The following is a 16440-nucleotide window of genomic DNA, read 5'->3' on the forward strand; positions in this document are numbered from 1 at the left end:
GCTCCATAACATGTTGCCTGCAGATAGGATACTATGTACAATCAGCTCAGCGACTACTGCTCTATAACCTGCTACTTGTAGATAAGACACTATGTAAATCTACTCAGCTCCTGCTGTATAATGTGTTACCTGCAGATAGGACACTATATACAATATGCTCAGCTCCTTCTGCTCTATAACATGCTGCTTGCGGATAAAACCCTGTACAATCTACTCAGCTCATCCTGCTCTATAACATGCTGCCTGCAGATAGGACAGTATGTGCAATCTACTCAGCTCATCCTGCTCTATAACATGCTGCTTGCAGATAGGCCACTATGTACAATCTGCTCAGCTGTGTTTTCATGTTGACCTGTTAATGGTTACCTTTATCATTGATTGATGTTACTCTATGAAACTGGATTATGGACAACTACTGGCTGAAAAAACAATTGCTAAAAGTAATGAAGTCAGGTATCGGCGTTATCTGAAAGCAATTTAATGTGGCAGAAATAAATGTTCTGCTCTTTTCTTGTTTCTGTCCAACCAGTTGTTCCCATGAGTGTATTGTTTTTAGCCCATACAAATAATAATACTTCTTTTTTAATAAGTATGTTTAAATTAAGAGTAAGGATTATCAACACGGGATCAATATTTTTTATTTTTTTGTATGCATGGTTACACAGAACATGGTTACGTCCCCTCATGAGCCAATCTGAAGAGTTAAAGCCGGATGCACGCACAAAAGTTGGTCCAAGCAAAGTGCTCCATGCACTCGTAGAGCCGAACCTCAAATCACTGAACTGGACTCAAAACTAAGATAGGTGGACACGACAGAACGTAATACAAGGAGATGTAGAAATTGGTGGTGCAGATAAAATGTAATGCTGGGCTGTGTTCATATCTGTGTCCGATAGGAGCTTCTGTTTCATCAAAAATACTGCTGAAATGTCAGATGACATCTCAACAGGACCCCAATGGACTCCATTATAGTCAATGTAATCTTATAGGCTTCATTGGGTCCTGTCATTTTTATTATCCAGCATTTTTTGTTGCCCTGCTCCTATAACAGAGCAGAACAATGGAAAGGTTACACAGGAGTGAATACAGTCCAAAAAAACTGATCTTATAGCAATGTTGGGGCACATTTACTAAGGGTCCGTTGGACGCATTTCCGTCGGGTTTCCTGAATCTTTCCATTTTGCACTGAATTGCCCCGGGATTTTGGCGCACGCGCATCGGCTTTCATGCGACACAAAATGGGGGGCGTGGTCGTAGGACAACCCGACTGATTCGGACAAACCGCGGAATTTAAAAATGAAATTGTGTTGCAAGATTAGCGCTTATGTGCACCGGGAAGAAGAAGGTGAACTCCGGTGGGCCTCAACGGGGGAAACGACACATGCAGGATATTGGACGCACGATCTTAGTGAATTGTGGCAGCTCCGAATCCTCGTCGGACATTGCGGGACAGCGGCGTCAACGAGACGGGTAAGTAAATGTGCCCCATTATCTCTGGTTGTGAAGTTCAGTTCTTCATATCTCCCTGGGATATTCAGCATAACAATAAATAGATGTGTAGTCTGACATGACCAACACAGAAAGCCCCATAGCACATCCATCTTTCCTTAATCCATACTAGGTATTAGCTGGCCTTGAAGGTCTGTATCATGCAGAAACCTGATGTACAAATAATACAATGTACACAGCCTTGTAGTGTCTCTGCACTGTCCACCTGGTTTGCACTGCAGCAATGTCCTATAGTATTTGCTTGTAGCCTCTAATAGCCTTACAGTTCATCTCTTTCCTCCTCATTGCAGATGCAGGACGCTCTTTGACTGTTCATGAAAGGTTTACATCCCAGGGTCCAGACAGTGTTAAATACTGTGTCAGCCACTGACTCGCATGCTGCAAGAAAACATATCACACGTCACATATGCATACTGTGTGTTCATCTTATATTTTACTACAGTTGAAACCAGAAGCTTACATACACCATATGAAAAGAATCATATGCAGGTTTTTCTTACTATCTGACATGAAATCAGAATAAAACTTTCCCGTTATAGGTCAATTAAGATTACCAAAATTATATATATTTGTCAATTTCTAGAATAATGAGAGAGAGAAATCTTTTAGGCATTTTTATTACGTTGTGCAAAGTCAAAAGTTTACATAGACTAAGATGTATTTGTCTTCAACTAATTTTGGAAAGCCCATATTGTAATGTTATGCCTTTGGAAGCTTACAATAAGTATATTGGCAACACTTGTGGATGTATCTGAAGGCACACCTGAAACACAGATCTTTTGTGAAACATCGTGTGAAGAGAATTAAGGACTTGTACAAGTCTGGTTCATCCTTAGGTGCAATTTCCATGAGGATACATGAAGGTGTCTTGTTCATCTGTTTAAAAAATTATATGCAAGTACAAACAAGATGGGAATTTCTAGCCATTATATCACTTAGATAGGAGACATCAACCCAAGAACAAAAGTAAAAGAACTTGTAAAGATGCTGGCTGAAGCTGGTAAGAGTGTGTCATTATCCACAGTGAAACAAGTCCTGTATTGTTTTATGTGCCAGTCCCTCCTTGAAAGGCTTGAAAGGTCACTCTGCCAAGAAGCAGCCATTTGTCCAAAAGAAACATACAAGGCTAGATTAATGTACACAATGTACACAATGGTAAGTATACAGGTATTTAAACAGGAAATCACATGTCTAGGACAACTGTATACTTACCATTACAGTTTAAATACCTGTTTAAATACCTGTATACTTACCATTACAGTATTCCTATCTTTGAGAAAGAGTCGTCCGACCCGAAACGCGTTAGGAGGATATACTATACATTCCTGTTCTTTTGTTTTACCATTCTGGTTTTATCAATAAATTATTTCTACCAATTTGGAGTTGTAACCAGTGATACATTCGCTGATATTCTCAGTCGGTGACCAGCGCCCGTAGAATCTAGCCAACCCATCTTTATATATTGTATACCGCCAACTCCGCTTCTTGGAATTGGCGTCTTCGTTTTTGGGCTAGAGGAGCAGCAGACCGGGACCGCGTCCATTCCCTTGCTACCCCGTTAAAGGGCTCGATGCATACTAGCCTAGGTGGCTAATGGTGAGCACCCAATTTGGGACTTTCTTTACATTTACTAATTGCCTTACGATATCACCCGAGGCGCCGCCCTCCGTTGTCTCTGTTTTTTGTCTTTATCGATGCATGCACATGTCTTTCTTTATAGTGTATGTAAACTTATGGTGTCAGCTGTGTGTTCTATCATACAGATGGGAATTGTGATAGAGATGACCTCTATAAATAAGTCCATAATAAAACACTATGCCTATGTATGTCTGTACTGAGGACTGCTAAAAGGAAGTTTATAAACTCCCAAATCCCAGTAAAAACAGAATTGTGTTGGGCACAGCCAGTTGTCCGCTTACACACTAAAAAAAAAAAAAAACCCTAGTTGTGTGCATGTAGCCTTCGATAGATGGTTGTGTATCAGTTTCACCACTCTGTTTAATAGCTTGTTAATGGAATTGTTGGCCTAATGCCGCCGTTACTTTTTCCAAGATATTAAGAAACAATTACTATGAGTTTATTAGAGGAAATATGAGATAAATTTCCCTAAACATTTTATGTGCAAATTAATAAAACATGTCAGCATGAAAATCGAGAAATGCCATTTATGATAAGAGAAATGTATAATTTAAAATCTACAAAATACCCCAAAATACAGTTACTGTTACCTTCGACTTTGGAGACAAACCCCAGGCTTTTCTTCAGATCTGAGCAGATGGAGTGCAGACACCAGCGGAATTTGGCATCACATCGGTACTTGTTTGCCCCACAAGTGTCATAACAGATATCCAGCTGGTTACAGCATTTGGTCATAGCTGGGATCCCCATATCCAACTGAGAAGGGAAAGACAGATCTGTGAAGGGGTTATCTTACAAAACCTATAAAACCATATATACTTGGTTATAAGCTAACCCGAATATAAGCCGGGGCACCTAATTTTACTACAAAAAAATATGAAAACTTATTGACTCCAGTATGAGCCTAGGGTGGAAATTGCATTGGTAACATCCTCTCCTCACTGATGAAATGCCAAGCAGCATCCTCCCACGTATCACATCTACAACAGCCTCACCACAGTATATAGGGGTGCTCAGCACACTGTCCCCAGTATATAGGTTATCCCAGCACCTACCCCCAGTAAATAGGGTGGCCCAGTACCTGCCCCCAGTATACTGTCCATTATAGTGCCCCTAGTGTACAGGTGTGCCCAGCACACTCCCCCAATATATAGGTTTTCCCAGCATCTGCCCCCAGTATATAGAGTAGCCCAGCACATGCCCGCAGTATACAGGTGTTAAAGCACAAAATAAATTGCATATTCACCTATCAGCGCTCCCTGACGCTTCCTAGTCCTCCAGAACACTGGTGATGGGTTCATGTGTAGCAGTGCAGGTAGAGACAGGTCCAAGCGTTCAGCCCAGACACAGACACTATCATGTCATCCAGTGGCAACACTGCCACTGGGTGGTGCACATGGACCCATCAATTTATGTTTTTTATATACTCAAGTATAAGCTGAGAAGGGCTAAAATTGTGCTGAAAGCTTGGCTTATACACAAATTTTAATAGTGTGTTGAAAGTTAACAATGTGGGGCCTGGAAGGCCCATTTATTATACCACCAGTGGGCACCATGTACTCAATGGGGTATCATAAAGCCATGTGCACATGGAAAGGGGGGAAGCCATTGACACGTTTCGGAACTAAGCCTTTGTCATAGTGGTGTAATGCGCGTCAATGGCTTCCCCTCTTTCCATGTGCACATAACTTTTAATGTTTTTTCATTAAAAGTTAGATTTTAATGCTTTTTTTTTTCATTTTTTCTTGATAATTTTCGTATCAACACTGCAGTCTTCATTTTGTTAGTACTGTTTTGTTCCCCAATATACAGAATGACACACACATGTGCTTGGTCTGTGGAAATAGATGGGTGTGTTTCCATGAACTGAGTATGTTCGTGTGCAGGACACCTAAGGATAGTGGTAATTCTCTGTGTCTAAATATGCTATAGACCGGGATTATTTACTGTGCAAGCAGTGACACTATGGAACTCTCTGCCGCAGGAGGTTGTAATGAACGATAATTTAAACATGTTCAACAGAGAACTGGATGCTTTTCGGGCCAGCAAAAATATCAGGTTAAAGGATTAAATCTTTTTCTGAAGAGTTTCTGTTGTTCCAGAGAGTTATTTTGACCTTCATATTATGGGTCAGTAAGGCTACAAATTTTACATACTTACGACCAATTGGCATCAGCCTTACAGGGTTTTTTTTGCCTTCAACACTGTATAATATATTATTAGTAGGCTGGACTTCATGGACCAATGTCCTTTTCTACTATGATACAATGCAAGATTACAAAAGTGACACCAAGGAATGCGGCTCAAGACTCCTCTCCTTGTTATCTCTACAAAGAAGTATCAAACTCGTTGAACCTTGGCCCTGGGTGCTCCGCGTATAGGCCACATTCACACACTGGGGCATATTTACTTAACAGTCCTTGCGCGCTCCCCGACAAGAGGCACAGCTGCCGCAATTCACTACGAGCGTGGTCCCAATATCCTGCATCTGTCGCTTCACCGATCAGGTCCGCCGGAGTTCACCATCTTCTTCCCAGTGTATGTAATCCCGCGGTTTGTCCGAATCCGTCGGTCGTCCGATGGCCCGCCCCCTGGTTTGAAAGCCGGTGCTATTGCGACAAAATCCGATCACGCGCGACACAATCCCCTTTTATATCTCTGCCCCTTAGTAATTAAGCCCCACTGTATTTTAATTGCGTTTAGAACAGTGGGTTGAAGTTTGTACACATTGCAGATGCATTTAGACAAGTGTTGCTTATTTCTGTGCAAGCATTTAGGTCCAAACCCATCTGCCACGGAGAGTCTCTTTATTAGACTCCACTGTTGCTGCTTTCTTTCCAAAACAGAACCTCCTCCGCTCACAGGTTGAGTGGTTGTTATTTCATTGCCCTCCAATTACTTCAATAGAACTTAACTGCAATTCCATACACAACCCATGACCCGGTGTGGCGCTGCTTCTAAAATGAATCAGTCTTGTTTTTTAATCCCAGACAAAGCCTCTCAAGCAGTTGAATTATGTTGTGGTCATACATTGTCATATATTTTTGGATAAATCCATATTATCGACATGTATTCTGCTGTGAAAAAGAAAAACACTCTACAAATTGTGATAAATGTCTTGTGTCAGTCCGCATTTGGCTTTACATATCATTTCAAGCTCATATTTCTTTGATACATCCAATGGTGTTGCGGACGCAGTTTCATGTTGCTCATGATAAAATGAAGACGCTGCCTTTGTGATTCGGGTGACCAGGGGCGTGCTATTGATTTATAACACTTTCCCATGGTAAAAATGAATGGATATTTTGGTTAATGACAGGTGTAAGTAAGATGTAGCTGTTTTAGTTAGGGCAGTTGGGGTGAGATACAAAGGGGGCATACACTATGCCTTGTCCAACAGTTTTCAAGTGGACAAAGCATGAATAAATTTGAAATTCCTGGTGTACAGCCAGGGATAGCAAATTTTTGTTGGTTTTCTAAGGGTGATGCCACACATGGCGTTTTGAACCCGTTTAGGTCCGTTTTTAAGCAGTCTATCCAAAAACGCATGAGTTTTTGGACAGACTGCTTAAAAACGGACCAAGAACAGGTTCAAAACGCCATGTGTGGCATCACCCTGAACCTCACAGCACTCACTTTTTCTGCAGAGACTACAGCTACAATCTCTGCCAGTTTGGACTTAATCCAGTGTGTAGTATACCGACAGGGAGAAATTTAAGGCCGGTTGCCCCCGGTATTCAGATATGTACTGGTTATTGCCACAGCAGGAACCCAAAGATGTAAATTAAACAATGATGAGTAATGTATATCCATATGATAACATCCATACATTCAAACAGCATATAACATGACGGTATTGTAAGTAGGTATGCATTGGCATGATTTGTTACTGTATACATTACTTCATACTTAAAGAATTACGGGTAACTTTTACACTGGGACTCCCATCCCTGGCACAGGGACCAGCGCACCGTTTCACGGAGAATAGCTCTGTTTAACGGACATGAAGCTTGAAAACATTTATACTGCATGTTTTCAATGTTTGCTAAAATCTTCACGTTTTGGAAAGCTAGACATGAAAGGGTCAATGAATGGGTTTCCTTGTACTAAAATTTGCATATAATTTTTTGTTGTCTCCTGCTGTAGTGAATTATACTGTAGTCAACACTCTACAACCTTCACATAACTGATAGTAAGGGACATTTATGTATAGTCAGCGGAATGGGACAACATAGCTGCATCTGCTGTCTAGGGTGGGCTGGCAGGACCCCCGTCTGTGTGCCCACAGGTATTTCTGCCTGACCGGTTGACCACACTATGCAGCACCTCATTGCGTTGTGACTGGTTTTCAGTAATCTGTTAGTGCACATATCAATGTCGATGGAGCTCACATTTCCATGATGAATATTCATGGAAGTATTTACATACAAAATAACTGATAGGGGCTTCTAATCGTGTAATGCTCATTGCAGAGGTGACTTTGTGACAGGGAGGATCATTTATTACACATGCCACGGCGCCTTGATGCTGGATTTGCAGATTATTTATTAATGCAGCCGTACCTGCATAATAATTGTCTGGCAATGATTGCAGGGAATAGAATAGACAGTAAGTGCCGGCTGGCAGATCCTATTATCGTGTGTAAATTCACCGCTCATTTTAATTATTGCCATATAGTAATATGAGCCGCCCATTATTTTATGGAAAACTGCATTGCAGGTAAAAAATGCCATTGTGGTTGTTATACTGCACTCATACCACACACAGCAGGTAATCGCTACTCATTCAGGAATAGGAATAACAGGAATGAGACATTATTATGTATGTATACAGCATATACAGGAGTTGTGTATAAAACGGTAATGTGCTTATCTATGTCTCATTCCCTTCAGATGGAAGGAGACATATAGAGAGATGGTCTTTATAGAGGCTGTGAATGGCTTTGCCATTTAAAGATATCCATACTTTGTAACCTCATTTAAAGGGGGTTTCCACAAGAAATGGCAGAAATGTTTGATAGAGTTGGCTCGTGAATCTCTGGGTACTGAACCTGGTGGAACCACCAACTTCCGATCTGCCTGAGGAGCTCTCTCCATGCACTGTAATGGGATTTATAGACGAAGGGGAACATATTTGAAAAGGGATATTCTGGGATTTATTTATCATATCCATAGATTAGGTGATAAATAACAGATCAGTGAAGAACTTTCACGATCATGCCTTGGATTTAGTTGCAGGGATTCAATTTGCATGACTGTGTGATTCACTGTGATTTTATGGTCATGGTTGTAGCTCAGATTTATTTAAAGGAAATCGTCCATCAAAAAGCATCGTGATAAACCAGGGACACTTACTCATAGATCCAGGCACTGTGACTGCGGTAATCTTCTTAAATTTGTTATTCATGACCTTTTTCCTTTTGTGAAGCTACAGCTCAGATGGACTCAATAGCATAATTTTAGATTGATTGGGTTGATTTTAGAAGGAAGGAGGCTATGGATAAGAAATATAAGAAGCATACTACAGGCACAATGCCTGGATCTATGAGTAAGTGTCCCTGGTTTATCATGATGACTTTTGATGGGAGATTTCCTTTAAAGGATGCGCAGCCACCGGCTCTGCATAGAGAATCTATGCAGAGCGCGGATGAGTGTGCACAGGTACCAGGAGCTGCACGCTGAAGATCTTGTAGTAGGAGAATCCAAAGAGGCTACTAGGGCGTGGAATAGTCGCGTTGTGAAGCTTCAGCTCCGGCTACTCCACGCCCCAGTAGCCTCTTTCAGATATTTGCATATTAGGTGATAAAAGATTTATAAAGCTACAGGCCACTCAAGGATTAGCCCTAAAAAGGGCTCCCATGTCATTCATTAGTTGAACCTGCCATCGGATCTACCTTAGTAGGTAGATCCAAGATAGTAGGTTTCCCTTAAGTAATTGAGGATGAACTGCAATACCAACACAGATCTGGATATATGCTCTATTATCAAATTATCAGATATAGATCACTTATCCTAAGGATAGAGGATGAAATATTTCCCAGAATACTCCTGTGACAATGTTAGAATACAATAGATGTTAGTGGTACATACACTCTCTGGTACCTTGAGACCAAGGAAGTAGGAGCTGCAGCCATTGGGTTCTGGGGGCTTGTAGTCCGGTCGAGGAAGTGGAGCTTTACCTTTAAGAAGTGCAAAAGAAACATTGTATTATGATCAAACATTCAATATCGTAGCATCTAAAGTGAAGTTTATGTCTCTCCCAGTTTCACTTTTACCAAAGGGTTTGTTAACAAGATTGCTGCTCTTGTTCTTAAGCATTGTATGACCTTTCATATCTGTAGCCGGTGCAAGCTGTAATCGGTAGTAAAGGTCTATATGTTTTAACAGCAAAAGATCTGTTTGATGATAGATGAAAAAGATTGACCTTCACAGCAAAAGAAAGACGGATTGTTCATTGCCCGATCTGTCATACTTCATCTTGTCAGCTTCATATTTTGTTTCCATACACATATCATTTATTTTCAATTATTTTATCAAGTCTTATTTTTTGGACAGTAAATACGAAGCTTTTATACAAAAAAAGGAAACCCTGAGAAATATTTAGCCCTTATAAATATTGAACCCAAATATAGAACCTAATACAATTTTTTCCCGACTTTTGACCTGTACCTTGGATTCTGTCTGGTACCTACCTTGACCCACAGCTTGTATTCTGCTACCTGCCCTGAACTTGGACTCTCTGACTATTCTCTACCTGACCCCTGTGCCCTCGCACTATCGTACTGTGGCTTGTCTAGGTCAGCTGTCCCCTAAGCCCGACTCGGTGAGATCCATGTGCCGGAGGTAAAGGCTGATAATCAATTGGGGGACACAACTTTCTGCCATATCATCTATCCTCTGGCAAGTTGTACGGTTGTGATTGTGAAACAAACAGTTTTATGTCATTCTTAAATTACCTATTTGTAAATCAAGTTTTTAATGTTAAAAATATTTTTCAAAAATGTTTGGCAATTTCTTAAAAACCACCATTCATAAGAAGATGGATGCAAGGGATCGTCCACTTTCAGCAAATAATTGATATTGATTGTGTAGTGAAAAGTTATGCAATTTTCCAATATACTTTCTGTATCAATTCCTCACAGTTTTTTTAGATCTCTGCTTGCTGTCATTCCACAGGCAGCCTCATTGTTTATTTCATGTGGATAATAATATGTCCATAGTCATGTGATGTCACATAAGTGCGTAGCTCAGAGCTGTGTGATATGTGCACCTGTGTGATATCACATGACCAGGGGTTTTTTAATCACCTGAAGAAAACAATGAAGCTCTGTTCACAACACAGCAAGCAGAGATCTAGAAATCCACGAGGAATTCCTAAAGAAACTATAATTTTAGAAATTTTCATTTCACAAACAATTTCAATTATTTTCCGAAAGTGGACAAACCCTTTCAAGGATGTAAAAAGTTGGTGGACATGGTGATAGGGGCTTTTTAAAAGCTTCATGTTATCACCTGAAACTAATATAACAGTTTTAGATACGTTTCAGGTATATTGTACCCACAAAGTACATGTGGAGTGTATAATAATAATAGTGATGTCATTATACACCCAGTCAAATGGAGAAAGAAATACTCCCTCATGGTGGATTCTTTATGAAGTTGGGGGAAGACCAGTATTGAAAGGGTACTTTGTATTTTTCATTTTTGCACAGTTTTAATATGTAGGGGGCACGAAAATATCACTAGTTTAATGTGCACTGTTGTCCAAAGAAATAACATTTTAAGAAGCTAAACTTTGAAAAGCCAGGATCCTGGACCTGACGGTGCCTGCGACCTTTGGAGCTGCCCTTCACATGATCTCATTACAGCCTCTTGCATCAGATGTTGTGGTATTCAGGCTGACATGGCATTGTGCAGTGAAATCACACGCTTGAAATCTATTTTCTCTGTTTTATACATTTGGGTTTACACGTCTTCCTTGCTTCTGCCAGTGAAATCAAGAATTACTTTTAAAGAGAAACTTCCATGTTGACGATGCAATCCAGTTTATACACTGTCTTTATTTTTGAGCTATGGAGTCTGGTGCACAACAATTAAAGGAAATCTACTATAATGATGAACCAGGGACACTTACTTGTAGATCCGGGCACTGTGACTGTGGTAATCTTCATATATTTATTATCCATGGCTTCCTTCCTTCTCAAATTGACTTTTAAAATTATGCTAAAGATCCCGAAGGGCTCTGGGGGCCTTACTAGAGCAAATCCATGCTGTAGATTCACAGGCTTTTACACTGTGCAGGAGCACTTCCCTCCCACTGTATACTGCAGTTACTCTGCTGCAGTGAGATTACATCAAGCAAAGGGGGGAGGGGATGCTGAGGGAGCAAATGGGAAGGAGGATACAGTGTAGCAGCCTGTTAAACTACAGCACGGAGGGGTCCTTGTGACACTTCACAGAGCACTGCTGGCTTATTAGCATAATTGTATACGTTGATATTAGAAGGAAGGAGACCAAGGATAACAAATATAAGAATCATACCACAGTTACAGTGCCCGGTTTATTGATGGTAGATTGCATCTGGTGATATATGCATATATTTCATCAGCTCCCCCTGATCTATAACATCTTACCTGCAAATTGTTTCAATCTGGCAGATTCCCATCATTAACATACAGGCCAGCTGAAGTATTCGTGTTTTTGCTTACTCTGCAAATCCATCTTATTACGTGGACCACTTACAAGCAATTTAAACAGAACGGAATCAATCCCAAAAAAGGGAACCATATCAAATGGTGCTACACACATGAAAAATAGCACATGAGAACCAAAGAACTTACAAGCAGCCACACAGCAGGATGTCATTTCTATTAAAAAGTTAGAACTACTCTTCAAAATGTCCACCCTCTGTGGAGTACCATTCAAAAGGATTTTGAATACTGGAAGTCCATGCTTCTCTCCTGGTTCGGTAGGATGCATACCCTAAAAATGGTTCTTAACCCGACTATTGTATTTTTATTTTACCTAACACTCCATACATGGGCCTTCTGTGTAACTCTCCACAAGGCAGTCTCTAAATTTGTTTGGGGAAACTCTCCACCCTGCATACGTTGCCGGTGGTCTACATACACAAGGATTGTAGACACTGGCTAAATACTTGACTTCTCCTTGTACTTTAAGGCCCCCCTTTGACTTATTCTCTAGAGCTTTCCCACAAGTCTTCAGAAAAGTAATAGTCTAAGATTGAGATCCATGAAGCCCCGTCCCTTTTTCTTCTCTACTCTGGACGCTGAAATCTATGCGCCCACATAGAGATAGAGTATCCCCTCTGTATTCTTCCCTGCTTTATTTTTGGAATACCAGAAGAGTTTCTCTCCAAGCCCACTTTTTCGTAACCCTGCAATCCCCCACTTGTTTGTTTTGGACGACCTTCATAGGTTTTAACATACTAGATCATACATACTAGATCGAATATGGGAGCTGACAGAAGGAGTACTTGGTACGCCTGTGGTCTACTGAGAAGCTTTGTCACATTTCTTTCTCTTCCTCCCAGACAACTTTGACTCGCTTTGTGGATGTGAATGATGAGAAAGGAAGAACTTACATCTTCAGAAAAACAATACCATAAATAAGTATTATCAGACTTGGACCCCATGGATCCTATTCTGATACTGCCTCAGGATTTATCCCTGGGTTTTCTTAGGCATCCTACCAAATGTGTCATTGACTACTTTTTGATCACAAATTGCTAATCATATTTCTCAGTTATATGCATATCTGTCGGTCTCACCTGTTCCCAACCTCCCTCCTATCTGTCTTTCCCTCTGGTGCATGTATTTGTCTAGGTATCTGGTTGGACTTATTGGGACACATTTACTAAGCTCCGTGCGCCAGTTTTCTGTTGAACTTTTCACTTTCTTTCTATTGTAAACTGCTTGCACAGTTATTTATGAAGGGGTCGCGCCACATATTTGTCGCACACAACCCTTTTGTGGCGTAGCTGCACTAGGTCTCATGTGACATAAATTTCTGTACTGAAGAGGGCGTTCTGGTGCTCAGTCGGACCGTGCGTCAGATTTAACATGCGAAGTGTGACATAAGTATGTTGCATGCCCTATTTTAAAGGTGCACCAGATTCATGAAGAACATGAGCTATAAATCCTGAATCTGGCGCCCCCTGCACACTATAACTGCATATAGTAAATGTGCCTCATTAATTTTCTTTTACTTATACAAGGCAAACTAGTGGGAACAATTAATTGACAATATCACCGTCATATAATAGTCTTCTTTCATTCTTGTCATATTTGCCAAGGTGAATTGTTCCTTTAATAAAAATGTTATTGAACCATAAATGAAAAAGTTATATTAGGGAATGGATACACGTTGTCTGATAACATGTTCCACGCTGAGCCACAGTTATGAGAAGCCAGTCTAAGGGAAAGACATGTGTCTTAGCAAACACCGATCATTCATTAACTGACTTGAATTGGGTAATATCCTCTTCAAATACATCTAGTGTTTACAGACTAGTGTTTACTAGGCCAGACTGGAAATCTTTCAGCTTCCAAATCATATTATGTAACCTATTTGCAATGTATTATTGCCACCCTTGTGGGACCATCACACTAGCACCTTTGGCCCCTGATACGAAAGAGACTATAGAAAACAGCATAAAACGGTCTATAACTGTGGGGTGAAGCAAGCTGTGTTTTCCCTTTTTTATATTATTTTATAAAATTATTTTATAAAATGGCAAAGTCAGGAGACCCCCGGAGACATTAGATAGTGGTCTGGCCCTGGTGAAATTAGCTTGTTAGAATATTCAAGTATTTGGCCGCCCTCTATTAATGTACACACTCATTTTGTCAGATCATATATGTTTATATCAATAGGCAAAGTGGGATTAGATGCTATCTTTTAACTATGGGAACAATCTTGTAGGGGATCATATGATTTGGCATGTTGAAATCCAACAGCGGACTATTGGATTGGCCACTCTGAAGTATATGTAGGACGATCCAGAGCAGCACAAACAAAAGCTGAGTGCACACCCCTAGGTTCCCTGGCGTGGAGCCAATAATATCTTCAACAATAGGCAGCACTCCAAATAGAGTAAAAAGATGGGGTGATTCTTTATTCCATTGCAATGTCTCGTTGATAGTATCACCTTTTTCAAGCATATATATACATGAGTGTGTGCTAAGTGTAACATTTGTAGCCGATTCAAAAACTGCATTCAGATTTTATTTCCTAATATCTTCAGAGATGATTGTAGACTATAGAGCAGTGGTGGCGAACCTATGGCACGGGTGCCAGAGGTGGCACTCGGAGCCCTCTCTGTGGGCACCCAGGCCATCACCCCAGCATGAAGTTCACCAGACAGGACTCAAAGAATCTTCCTGGAGAATCTTCCTACAATCATAGGTGAATTGGCCCCACTCCTTTCAACTGCGTTGGTGTTTTTAGGAGGCTGAACGATTGAAAGTTGTCAAAGAACAAGGAGAAATAAATTACAGCTTAAGTTGCTGTGCTGGCACTTTGCAATAAATTAGTGGCTTTTGGTTAACGTTTGGGCACTAGGGCTCTAAAAGGTTAGCCATCACTGCTATAGAGGGGGGGTGCACATGAATTGAGACTTACCATAACGACACTTGTATTGACACACTCCATTTCTTCCACCAAGGTATTCCAAGAAGGAATCAAAATAACCATTGACTGCTTCAAACCCATCTCGTACAGCGCCAATGCCCCAGTCTGATGAGGAGTCTTCAGGGGCAAGGGTGTTGCTGTTATGAGTTACATCTTCTGAACTGGTTACCAAAGCCAGGACCAGGCAAAGCGCAGCGCCTCTAACAAATACCCCCATGCTACGTGGAGAGCTCAGATCTGCAGAGAAAACTTTCTGTCCTGTGTAGCTGCTCTTTGTATAATGCCTGAAAATGGACTTTATCCACTGAAATGGTAACTCAGGTGAGGTCACTGCTACAATCACAAATCAGAGAAAATGCAGTTCAAAGGTCCACCATGGTAGAAGACAGAGAGGATTAGTCACAATGTGAACTGGTGATTTATCCAAACATGTCCAATGTCCCTAGAATTAGACATCCACCCAATATCAAGAATATTTCTTTTTATTATACTTTTTGAGCACATGTATTATAACCTGACTGCAGATATTGTACATAGTGAGAAATAGCACTCTGACACAATGGGGCACATTTACTAAGGGCTTTGCGCCACTTTAGTTGGACTTTTAACGTTCTTCATGGCTTAAATGGCTTGCACAGGTATTTAAGAAGTGTATGTGCTGCAATTGTGTTGCACGTGACCCATTTTGTGCGACACAAATTAGGGGGCGTGTCTTTGGGCTGTTACGGACTGAGCGCCGTAATCGCCGCACACAGCATTATATACAGACAATGCACTTTTAGGGCACTCCGGTGACTTTGTAAGTAAATGTGCCCCAATATTTCGCCCTAAAATGGCGGAAAAAAAACCAACTCCATTTGTGCTAGGGTCCAGCAGAAATTTCACAGTGAAAAGCAGGGAAGATAACAGCCAAAGTTCGTGGAAAAAGAAGAACATTGCTCTGATAAGATATATTGCAAAGTGTCTTGTATTCAATTGTATTATTGATTTATGCAAAATTTAAATGAAAAGCTTATGACCCAGTTTTTTTTTTTCAAAACTAGAGATATGGCAGTGTCATGGAAAGCTCTAGCTTAAGGAATAATTGGTAAATGCTTTTATCTGTGGGCTGGACCAAGCCCAGGATGCTTGGGCAATAAAACCACTATACCCAAGATCCAAATCATATCATAAAATTAATGGCATGTTGATGGGATTTTTCCTACATCTATTAAGGTCAAGTGATTTACTCTACTTCTGCACTCACATTAAGAACCCCCTATCTGGTTGTAGACATCAAAGAAATATGTGGGATAATACATGTTTTCCCCTTATAATTCCTTTCCTGCTTTCACTATATTGAAGACCACAGGACAGGGCCGGATTATAGGCAGGGCTCCCGGGGCTCGAGCCCCGGGGCCCCCACCATCTTGCCCCCCCAGGGTGCCCCCACCAGGTCGCGCCCCCCCGGGCCCTTCCTCCTCAGCCACCACCTGCCTGAGCCGTCCGCCCGACCCCGGCACAAGTTACCGCCTCCCCGCCCGCCCTTCAGCTGCATGGCCGAGCCGTCCGCCCCCTGGCACAGGTACCCGCCTCCCCGCCCGCCCATCCTGCTGCATGGCCCGGCCTCCCCACCCGCTCCAACCCCATTCGCGCTCCCTCC

At 41.3% G+C, this 16440-nt stretch overlaps 1 protein-coding gene across 2 annotated transcripts; it reads right to left on the reverse strand.

Annotated features, from left to right (window-relative positions):
- Nucleotides 1–621: 621 nt before the first annotated feature.
- PLA2G12B (phospholipase A2 group XIIB) lies at nt 622–15078 on the reverse strand. Of its 2 annotated transcripts, none has more exons than XM_072129876.1 (4): nt 14790–15078; nt 9249–9325; nt 3738–3903; nt 622–1887 (listed from the first exon to the last, which is right to left on the reverse strand). In XM_072129876.1, exons 1-4 carry the CDS (start codon nt 15013–15015, stop codon nt 1769–1771), a joined length of 588 nt encoding a protein of 195 aa, XP_071985977.1. In that variant the 5' UTR covers nt 15016–15078; the 3' UTR covers nt 622–1768. The 2 variants fall into 2 exon arrangements, with proteins under 2 accessions (XP_071985977.1, XP_071985976.1); XM_072129875.1 differs by having other exon boundaries at nt 9237–9325.
- Between the last annotated feature and the right edge of the window lie 1362 nt (nt 15079–16440).

The sequence above is a fragment of the Engystomops pustulosus genome, chromosome 11 (genome assembly GCF_040894005.1).
Source record: "Engystomops pustulosus chromosome 11, aEngPut4.maternal, whole genome shotgun sequence".
NCBI lineage: Eukaryota > Metazoa > Chordata > Amphibia > Anura > Leptodactylidae > Engystomops > Engystomops pustulosus.